Here is an 11,371-nt window from a genome sequence, read left to right as displayed (position 1 = left end):
GCAGGAGGGTCCTCGCAGCTTCGAGGGGAACAGCGTGTTGCAGCGGTCGCATGCATTCAAGCGCTCCAACACCAGCAGCAGCTCCATGTCCGAGGAGTCCGACGAGCCTCCGAGACCCAACCACCTGCCGCTGAAGGAGGAGAAGGGTCAGGCCGCCTGGTCCCTGCCCAGTCCTGACCGATCGCCCAGTCCTGTGACCCCAGCCGCTCCCGTCAGGACCGCTCTGAGCTTCACCAACCCGCTGCACTCAGACTTCAGTGACACAGACGCTCCCTGCAGCACGGTGTCAGCGGGTCAGAGCCAACACGTCCCCCGCAGGGTCACACCGATGTCCATCGCCGGCCAGAGCCTCCACACACACTCCTCATCCAGTACGTATTTACACACACCTCACTCCTCCGTCTGCATCCTTTCCTCGCTCTCACTTCCTTCGAGTCGATAGACTCTCATTTGATCAGGTTTAGTGTCAGAAATGAGCAGGAAGTGACGGACGGAAGCGTCAGTGTGACAGGTGTGTGTGTCGCTTCGGGTCCAGTCTCACAGACACACAGAGAATCTGATGAGTGTGTTGGTCTTCAGGAAGTGGATGTGTGTGTAATCTACATTGCTCTCAGAACAGCACAACTTTATTCCACATTTTTCCTTCAAAGGCTTTAAGTTTTGTGGCCGTATCTTCACGTGTGTGTGTGTGTGTGTGCAGAGATGCTCCTGGGATCTTTAGGTCACCTGATCAAATGTAGCTTGTTTTCTGCCTCTGAGCTGTGCTAAGTGCTAAAGTGCTAATGCTGCCTGTCTAGGGCACTCCGTAGGTGTGTGGGGCTGAAGGCATGATGGTAGCGTGTTCTGAGCTCGTGATTGGGGCTCTGGGCTTGTGTCGTGTGCTGATGCTGTGTTCAGCCGGGTGAACGCTCTGGATGGTGTGTGTGTGTGTGTGTGTGTGTGTGTGTGTGCTGGTCTGTAACTACTCTTTTTGCCCCAGACTGTGACGACAGTGAAGATTTGCCCCCGCCTGTTCCTGAGCGAACTGCGGAGTCCTTCCTAATGGCCACAGGTGCGTCTTTACTGTGTCCGGCCACACGAGGGCAGCAGAGGCTCTGAGACAGAAGCACACGCATCACTTCCTGCTTCTCTAATGGAGTTCGATCTTGTTCCACAGCACACAGAATTCAGACAGTGAAGATTTACTTTCTTCTGGCTGCTCTTGGTGGACATTAGTTTAATGGCACACACACACACACACATAAACCGTGAATCTCATGCCTCTGTTAGTCTCGCAGATACTGACATGGTGGTTATAAAATATAAATGACAAAAAGTGGTTTTGACGGAATGCTTTTCAATAATTCTGCAGATAAATGATTGTGGTAGTGTGTGTGTGTGTGTGTGTGTGAGTTTGAAGTGAGGGGATCACTAATGCTTTAAGTCATCAGTAATCAGTCTGTTTTATTAGTGAGGTGATAGCGTGTCATCAGAGAGATTCTCGTTCTCATGTTGTCTCTCTGAACTTCCTGTAACTTTTCCCTCGTGTTCATTCAGATCCTGCAGATGTGAGTCCACCGCCGTCCGAAGACGAGCCGTCGTCACAGGTGAGAAGTGTTCAGAAGTGTGTGTTTCTGCTGTAACTGACTGAGAACGAGTGATTAAACGTCTTGTCTTCTCTTCACAGGCGTCTGCAGACACACAAGCTCCTGCTCGTCCTCCGAAGACCGGTGCGTCACTTAAACAGACCAAACCACACCAAATGATCAGTGTTTATTCATGTTCTCTCACTTTTGGCCAATGAATCTCACTCAGAAATGAGTGTTTGGAGCGAGAGAGAGTGTGTAGCCAAAGACACTTCCTGCAGACTTTTATTTTTACTGAATCCATAGAACTTCCTCTCAGTGTCTCGCTTTCCCCCGTCATCTCGTCTGACATGAGTTTATACAGCACTAGAGACCAGCGTTAGGTGCAGTATGTAGAATTAACATGATAACAGCATTTAATTTTTGTTTAATATCTCAGACGTCAGTCAGCTTTATTGTGACTGATCCTCACGTTCACAGATTCACTGTTTACACATCCTTCAGCTTTATTTGAATGTTAATGTGCTTTTGTTTCTGGTCACACTGATGTGATTTCTCCCATGAAGTGATGAAATAATGAAGGTGTGCTTTTGTGTAGCTGTGTTGATGTGGCGTGATGCTGGTTTTGTTTTCTTTTTCTAGAAGACGAGCAGAAGAACGGAAAGGGTCTGGATTCGAAGGACAGTAAAGCCGAGGCTGAGATCGGTGAGTGTCGAGAGCGGAGCAGCGGAGGAAAGCGTGTGGTTTCTGATCTGTGTGTCTCTGTCGCAGGATTCAGCAGCCGCTGCTCGCATCCCAAAGGCCCCCGGGAGCCTCCGTCCGAGTGGACGTGACCGCGGCACCCATCCGCTCTACACTCCACGCTCCTCTTTCTGCTCTGTAAGTGCCACTGTAGACGGACGGTCCAGGACTCTGCGCCCTCTTCTCTGAACTACACAATCAGTAAAGCTACAAAGATAATCTCCCATGATGCACCTGTGCAGCCGCTGCTGTAGGACCAGGACCCTGCCTTACTCTCACCAGGATCTGTTTGTTACTCTCTCTTCTGCAGTAGTTTAGACTGGGATCAGACGGACGAGGGCTTGGTGAACGGTGTCCAGGCGAGCCGTAAATAATGATGCAAACGTATTATCACTGAATATATTAATGCCATGTAAGACGTTTGTGCATGAAAGCGTCACGTGTACCTCAAACTGTAAGTTATTTGCCCTCCTGTTAGAACAAAGGTTTTCAGTGTTGTGTTTTCTTTTCTCTTCGTTTGTTTGCGTTGTTCGGCCGCTGCGAATCAGACGCTTCGCGAGACGCTGCAGGCTGGAGATTGTGATGATGCTTTTTGTAAATTGTATTCTAGAGGTTATTTTTGTATATGTCATTTTCTCACTTCACGAAAACAACACCCCAACAGCTCGCCCGTGCCTTTTTTGTTTTGTTACTGTGTATGTTTAAGACGCAGAGAGAGAATGTGTGCGAGCTGCACAAACCTCTGGGATTTTACTCAACCTTCCAACACAGACCTGTCAATCAATCAATCAACATGTCAGTAAAAACATTAGGAGGAAGATGTCTCCTGTTGCTTTATTCTCTGTGCGCGTGCGTGTGTGCGCGTGCGTGTGTGCGTGTGTGCGTGTGTGTGTGTGTGTGTGTGTGTTCAGACAGGCGCTCGCTCTCGCCATCTGCTGCTGAACATCTGCAGTCACAGCTGTAACCCGTGTTTGTGAACAGTAGTGTTTGGTTCTCTGTGTCTGCTGCATTTGTTGCCGTTTGTCGTTTGCCTGTATTTTTTGATGTGTTAATCATTCAGATACTAGAATACGGCAGTCCTGTGATAAACAGCAGAATGAGCTCAGTGTGACACGAGTGCTAGAGTTAGTTTAGCGCTAGCACGTGTTCATACTCTACATTCACTAAAGATCCATTCATCACTAATTTAATCTGCTGGTAAAGTTTGTGTTCCTCAGTTCGGGACCGTCTTTCTACTCACGTCTTACTCTGATTTATTCATCCCTGTTTCTCACTGAATGGATGTAATTGGAGAAGTTAGGACGGATGAGTGTCTCTCTGTGAACGCTCCTCTGTGGGTCACGTGACCTCGGCTTCATCATGTACTGATAACGTGGATGCAGAATAACTGCTGATTCACATGAATTAAATTAACAATCAATTCAATATCTAGAATTTTACACAAGAACAAAATGTGATTGTTTTGAGCCAATGAGCTTGAAGCTCTGTCATCGTTAAGATGTTACCCATCATGCACAGCTGGTGAAAAGCAATGGGAACTGACAGCATCATACACTGATTATGTAATTATATTTATAACAAACTGTTTTCTTTAAGAGGAAAAAATTCAAAGATCATTTATTTTCCTGCAAAAGAGGTTAGGTTTAAAATATCACATTTAAGATGCAGGATATTATAAGTTTATTAATCACGCAAATTTCTTTATTCATAAATTTAAAGGGGCATAAATAATAATATAATAAATAAGTAACAGGTTACCAATTTAATAAGTTAATGGGAAAATTACTGCAAATCCATTCTCTGATTTATTTTGCATAATTTGTTTGGTGTTCTGTTCATAAAGCTGTTGATATGCTGTTTATCATTTAAGTGTGTAACAGAATTCAGAAATACACAGAAGATGGACCTGTTGGGATCTGAGAGACCTAGCCCGATTGGAAATGGTGAGTAAATCAGAGATAATTAAGTTGTTAAGAGCTTTGTCGACAAATAGCAGAATGTTGAAATCAGTTCGATACTGGACTTGATACTTGAACCGTTTTGACAGGGTTCTCCAAACAGATTTGCTCCAGATATTTATTCCATATTCCAAAATACAGATTTCCATAACCAGCTTTTATGAGCAGCTGTTTCACTGATGACCGTGTTACTTATGTTTATTATTAGAAATGTGTTTAAGAATGTAAACATTGATATCCTCTGTAAACATGCTGCCTTTAACATGAACTCACTTTCTCTTTGTAACCCATTCACCATTTGAATAAATTATTAATTTAGATACTAGATACTGCAGAGTTTCTAGATTGACAACCTTGAGATTTAAATGCTAGATTTAATCTGAAAACGTGATGATTGACCGTAATAATCAAAAACTTCTGATACTGTTAATGAGAACAGAGGCCTGTTTCAATAAGGAGGTTCAACCAACCCGGAGTTAAAACTGGAACTCTGAGTTACTCTGTGATGGGTTCAGCTTGTGTGTGTGTGTGTGTGTGTGTGTGTGTGTGTGTGTTTAGCCTGTGCACCACGACTATGAAGAGTCCTGATCAATGGAGCTCCAATATTATGATTCACCATGGCAACAGCTCCCGCCAAAAAGACGTCTGCATACTTCAGACTCAATACAAGTTTCTTATCACTGTCAGTGTTGGGGGTAACGCATTACAAGTAACTTGAGTTACGTAATCAGATTACTTTTGTCAAGTAACTAGTAAAGTAACGCATTACTTTATAATTTATAAGGAAATATCTGAGTTACTTTTTCAAAAAAGTAACGCCAGTTTCTTTGTTTTTCCATTTATTGACTGACAAGTCTCCTGTCCCCATACTGAGAGAAACCAGAGTACAGTGTGTCTCCTGTGTGCTACTGTACAGACGTGAATTTACTTTTCCTTCAGCCTGAGGTTTATTCTTCACACTTCTTGGTGTGAAAGGGCTTTTACATTTGCTATAAATAGAACTTCTTATATTAAAAACAATCAAGCCCTGCTCATATTTAAGTAACGCAAAAGTAACGTAATGCATTACTTTCCATAAAAAAAAACTAAGTAACGTAATTAGTTACTTTTTTGGGGAGTAACACAATATTGTAATGCATTACTTTTAAAAGTAACTTTCCCCAACACTGATCACTGTTATACACAATTCATTTTCATGGTATCTCACGGGCAAATATATATATATATATATATTTATAAAATGTAATTCCATTTTTCATATTTTACAAATGATCTGCCAATAGGGTTAGAAAACTAGTCTACGTCAGCTGTTGTTTACACTAAGTGGAATTAACAGCCTACTTTCTTAGTGATAGATCCTATTTATAATAGACCAAGTGCAAATAGCTGCTAATTGTGATATATTCTATTTACCATGTAAAAGTAGCAGTTCTTTGCAAAAGGGTGCAAATAATAATTTGATGCTATTTATACTTTATATTGGCAGATACATTCACTCAGCATTGTTGCACATTAACAGGATTCAATAATAACAGATTTTTTAATTATTATATGTATTAAAATTCTAAATACTGTTATCATTATTAAACATTCATTTGGCACTTTACTTCCACTATTAGAACATTTTCTTCAATTGAAAATAAATTCTTATGTGATATGTGATGGGAAAAGTGAGAAGAGTGACGCGTTGCTGAACGTCATTCACACGCGGAGGGCGGAGCTACGGTACTCAGAATAATCTTGTTATTTATATTTATATAATTTATTTATATTTTTATTTGAAATTTTATAAAAATATTTAGTAAGAAAAACATTTGTTGCCGCATGCATGAATGAATGAAGTATTTAAACGTAGCTTGCGCTTTAAATTTTTTTTATCCTTTTGTGCTAATTTAGTAAAAAGTAGCAAGTGGTCACCATGTTAATGATTATAATTTTTTTTTTTTACTAATGTTGATTTTGCTGTAAACAACTTGGAATTTCTTTTTCATTAGTGAACTAAAAAAATTGATTTTTACATTTGGTGAGAGCATCATCAATTTTTTTTTTTTTTTTTTTTTTTTTTTTATTAATTATTAAAGTTCAATTAAACATCATACAAAGATCACAGTAATTCAAATTACAAAAATACAGGCATCACAGTTCGTAAACAAATATTACACAAAAATAAATAAATAAATAAATAAAATAAATACATAAATAAAAAAAAAAAAAAAAAAAAAAAAAAGAAAAAAAAAAAGAAAGAGAGACTTACAGACTTCATTTTTAATAAAAATGCATAAAATAAATTTCTATTTTCAATTAAAAAGTTTTGAGTATATATCAATTACTGACACAGCTTTCTTATTTTTTACAAATTTAAGAGACTCAAAATATATATCAATTTCAATTTGGAAAAATTTAAAACATGGTCTTGATTTGGAAAATTTAGCTTTATGAATATGGAATTTACCTAGTAAAATAAAGAGATTTACAATATTACATAAACTTCTATTACTACAATCAAAATATGTAATAATCTGTTTCCCTTCAAGCGTTATTGTATGTTTTGTTTTAAATGCCACATAACTTTCAACATTTTTCCAAAATGTAATACAAAATGAACAACCATAAAAGAGATGAGATAAAGATTCTTGTTCATTCTTACAAAAACTACAAAGATCATCAACAGGTTTGAATTTTGAAATAAACAAATTTGTGGGATATATATTGTGTAATATTTTCAAATGTAATTCCCTAACTTTATTTGTGATACAAAATTTAAAAGGAACAAGCCACGCCTCATGCCAGTTGATCTCAGGAAAATGAGAATTCCAGAAAAATTTTCCACGAGGTGTTATTTTCTTTAAACTTGAAAAACCTTTTTTAATGTGCTTATTAGTACAATTGCTACTCATAATATCCATACCGTTTATATAAAGAGAAGTATTTAAACCAGAAACTTTGTTTTGTTTTTTATAACTTTTCATTAGTTCTAATATGCCATTAGGTATAGACTTGAAAACAGAGTTATATTCTTTGAATGTTATTGGAAATGCCTTCTCTCTGAGAAAAGTTTCATATTTACATAATTGATTATTACTGTCAAAAAGATCTTTTAAAAATATAATATCTCTATCGATCCATTTCTGCAAATAGAGTGACTTGTTCCCCTTAGTAATGCATTCATTATTCCAAATGATGGACTTGTGTGGAGAGAAGTTGTGAGAATGACAGAGCTTCCAAGCCAAAAGAGCTTGTTGATAAAATTGGGATAGTTTTAGTGGCAATCTTGTAATATTGTAGTTACATTTCAATAAAAATTTTAGGCCTCCTACATTATTAAAGATGTTATTGGGGATAAAGTACCATAATGATTCAGGTGTCCTCAAACATTCCTTCAACCATTTCACCTTAAAGGTATAATTTAAGTCACAGAAGTCCAAAAATTCAAATCCGCCTTCATCCTTCGAACCAGAGAGCACCGCTTTTTTAAGGTGATGGTGTCTGTTTTTCCATACAAAATTTGTAAATATGGTATTTATATCTTTACATATTGAATCATGAACATTAAGAGAGAGAGCAGGATAAACAAATCTTGAAATCCCTTCTGCTTTAGTCAAAAGAATCCTTCCTAAAATAGAAATATCTCTTTGAAGCCATAAATTTAAAATTGTTTTGGATTTCTTCAATTTAGATGAAAAATTTAGTTGTTGACGTTGTTTGTGATCCTTGCAGATATGAATACCTAAATATTTTACACATTTTTTAACAGGTAAATTAAACATTTTTTCCTCTTCAGTCTGATACAGGCATAGGACTTCACATTTAGATTTGTTAAGCATTAAACCCGAAGCAGCAGAGAATTGGTCAATTAGGGTTATAGCTTTATCAATTTGATGTTTGTCATTCAAAAAGAGAGCTGTATCATCCGCTAGTTGAGTTACTCTAATTTCCTTACCGAAAATAGACAATCCCTTAATAATAGGACTGTGTTTAATATGTAATGATAGTAATTCAACCACCAGCAGGAACAAAAATGGTGAAATAGGGCAACCCTGGCGAACTGATCTCAGTACAGGGAATCTTTTGGTTGTGTTGGGATATATCATCACAGAACTATCAATATTTTTATAAAGCATTTCAACCATAGATATAAAATTTTGTCCAAAATCAAAAATCTGAAGTGCTTTAAATAAAAAATAGTGTTCTACCGTATCAAATGCTTTATAAAAATCAAGAAATACTATTAGTGCATCAGTATTAATGTTATCAGAATAATCCACCAGGTCTAGAACAAGTCTTATATTGGAGCTAATGTGACGTTTAGACATAAAACCTGTTTGTGTTTCACTTATTATCTCATGAAGACCTCTTTTTAATCTTTTAGCAAAAATTAATGATACAATTTTGTAGTCAATATTTAAGAGTGTAATAGGTCTCCAATTTTCTATCAGTAAATGATCTTTATCAGGCTTAGGGAGAAGACATATTAAACCTTGCTTCATGCTCGAAGACATTTCCTTTTTTAACATACATTCTTTAAATAACTCAAATAAAGGATTTTCAATAATCTCCCAAAAATGCAAATAAAATTCAACTGAAAGCCCATCATTACCTGGTGATTTACCTTTTTTCATTGAACAAACAGCCTCTGACATTTCCGCTTTAGTAATAGGACGATCACAGTCTAACTTAAATTGTTCAGATATAGTTGGTGTAAATGCTTTAACTGAATCAATGAATTTATCACACTCAATAAATTGAATGTTAGACTTATATATATTGCTATAAAATGTACCAACATATCTTGAAATATCTAAAGAATTAGAAGTAATGTTATTATCAATTTTAAGAGTAGTTAAATTATTTCTCTTGCGATTTCGTTTCTCTAAAGCAAAGAAATAACTCGAATTTTTTTCTCCTTGCTCTAGCCATTTTGCTCGCGACCTTACAAAAGCTCCTTTAGCCATATCAATATACATATCATCTATTTCCTCTTTTAATTTTTTCATTATAGTTTCTTCTTCCTCTGAAAGATTATTCTTCATCATTAAAATATTTAAATTATCCATAATGCTTATTTCTTTTGCTATATTATTTTTTTTAATTGCTTTACTTCGTTTAATTGCTATTTCTCTAATTTTAAATTTGAAAAATTCCCATTTTTGTATGTGATTCACATCTTTATTATCAAATATGCTTTTTGCTGTTATTTTGACCAAATCACAAAACTCATTATCTTTTAATAAATTATTATTTAGTTTCCAATAACCACGTATATTACCATTTTGTTGTTTTGTTCCTGCTAAATGGATTGCAATTAATTTATGATCAGAAAATGGAGCATAACTATGTGATGATTCTGCCACAAATTGCAGACAAGAGGGAGATATAAGCCATAGATCAATTCTAGACTGAGAGGATCTACTAACATTGCTCCAGGTAAATTCGTTAATATCAGGGTTTAGAAAACGCCAAACATCTATAATTGCTAGTTGTTCACAAATATATGCAGTACTTTTGAATCTTGAATGTGGTGTTAATCTTACAGGTACTCTATCTACAAGATCATCTGGAGCATCATTATAGTCACCTCCAATAATTAAATGTGCCCCTTTGTATTTGTTTTTAAAGGCTTCAAGTTTCAAACAAAGTTGTAAAAACATTATTTTTGCTTGAGCTGTATTGTTATAGTTGTATAAATTACAAATTATAAAAAAAGAGTTGTCTAATTTGAGAACCAAGATTATCCATCTACCCTCGTTTGAGGTCATTGATTCAATGATATCTCCTTTAAATTTATTAAGTAAAATGGCGACAACTGCAGATTGTTGTGAGGCATGACAGAAATAACATATATCTCCCCATTGTGCTTTCCAAAACTTCACATCATCGTCCACCGAATGAGTCTCTTGTAAAAAAATTAAATCAGCATCTTTTCGTCTACTGAATAAAAAGATTGATTTCCTCTTGGTGCTATCGCGAATACCTCTTACATTCAAAGATATTATTTTTAAGGAACTAAAACAGAAGTCTGTCATAATACAAAAAAAGAAAAATAATGAACTGGATGTCTGTTAAAGTTATAAGAACTAAGTTAGTTAAAGGAAAAGAGAAAAAAGACCTGAGATAGAAAATATAAAGTATTAGCTTACCGCCAAGTAGAAAACTCTGAACATGAGTACCTCAATAAACTCCTTAACATTCTTATTTTAACTATTGGAGTGAAGATATTGCTCTTTTAACTGTCTACCAAAAGAGCTAATCGTGTGACATAAACTTGAACATTTTACCTCACATTAAGGTAAGTTTAACAAATTATGCGGTGTGTCTCACACCGTTAATGATGACAGCAGACCCCTGCCATTTCGTTTTCTTTCCGTCAGCACGCGCTTTCTGAACAAGAGGCCAGAGTTTATTTCTGCATTGTCTCTCCAGTTGGGTTAGATCTTCCGTCATTCGAAGATTCTTTCTCTTCATGACATCAGCGTTGAGAGAAGCTCTCCATAGTCTGAATCTGAAGGTGCGCATGGTGAACTGAATGATGATTGGACGTGTGCTTTTATCCTCTCTCGGGCGTCCAACCCTGTGCACAGTGTCCACCATGAACCCAAGCTTGCTCTTTTCCTCTGGGATGATTTCCGCAATAATCTCCAGCACCTCCTTCCTCACGTCCTCGTTGCTGCTCTCTGGAAGATTCAGAAGACGAAGATTCCATCTCCTACTGTACCGCTCCGACTCTTCTTGTTTCTCCCTCAGGATAGTCATCTGGTCACTCATCTTTTTTACTGCATCCTCAGTACCTTTACACTGAATCTCCAACCCTGTCACATTTTCTTGCACTTTAGCAATCTCTGCTGTATTTTTCATAATCATTCCTTCAAACTTCAAAAAACGGTCGTTTAAGCCGTTAATGGCTTTTAGGATATCAGCATTTGAAACTGCTTCCTCCTCTTTAGTGCAGACTTTTTTAGGATTTGGGCTTTTTGTTGGAGTATCAGGAAGAGGTTTACATAAAACCGAGAACGAACTTTCAGCATCTATGTCCATTAGCAAGCCTTCCTTTCTCACCTTCTTAGCATCTCTCTTTGACATCGTAGCACACTTGTCCTGGCTCATTAGCAA

General features: G+C 37.0%; 2 protein-coding genes across 5 annotated transcripts in view; one reads left to right on the top strand and one right to left on the bottom strand.

The window, feature by feature from the left end:
* Positions 1 to 3,124, top strand: part of LOC113048481 (tyrosine-protein phosphatase non-receptor type 12-like) — a 21,376-nt gene extending 18,252 nt beyond the window's left edge. The window contains exons 13-18 of one of the 2 annotated variants that reach the window (XM_026210325.1): positions 1 to 371; positions 980 to 1,051; positions 1,537 to 1,586; positions 1,667 to 1,709; positions 2,208 to 2,270; positions 2,337 to 3,124. The exon at positions 1 to 371 is cut by the window's left edge and continues 297 nt beyond it. In XM_026210325.1, the coding sequence (XP_026066110.1) occupies positions 1 to 371; positions 980 to 1,051; positions 1,537 to 1,586; positions 1,667 to 1,709; positions 2,208 to 2,270; positions 2,337 to 2,398 (661 nt within the window). In that variant the 3' untranslated portion in view covers positions 2,399 to 3,124. The remainder of the gene's footprint in view (positions 372 to 979; positions 1,052 to 1,536; positions 1,587 to 1,666; positions 1,710 to 2,207; positions 2,271 to 2,336) is intronic. The other variant, XM_026210326.1, reaches the window with a different exon arrangement.
* LOC113048471 (B-cell receptor CD22-like) overlaps positions 1 to 11,371 on the bottom strand; it is a 1,131,192-nt gene that overhangs the window by 100,021 nt on the left and 1,019,800 nt on the right. The gene's annotated exons all lie outside the window — the stretch shown is intronic.

This window comes from Carassius auratus, chromosome 29 (assembly GCF_003368295.1).
Source record: "Carassius auratus strain Wakin chromosome 29, ASM336829v1, whole genome shotgun sequence".
In the NCBI taxonomy this organism is placed as follows: domain Eukaryota; kingdom Metazoa; phylum Chordata; class Actinopteri; order Cypriniformes; family Cyprinidae; genus Carassius; species Carassius auratus.
Note: the sequence above shows the minus strand (reverse complement) of the source record. Positions and strands in the feature narration are given on the sequence as shown.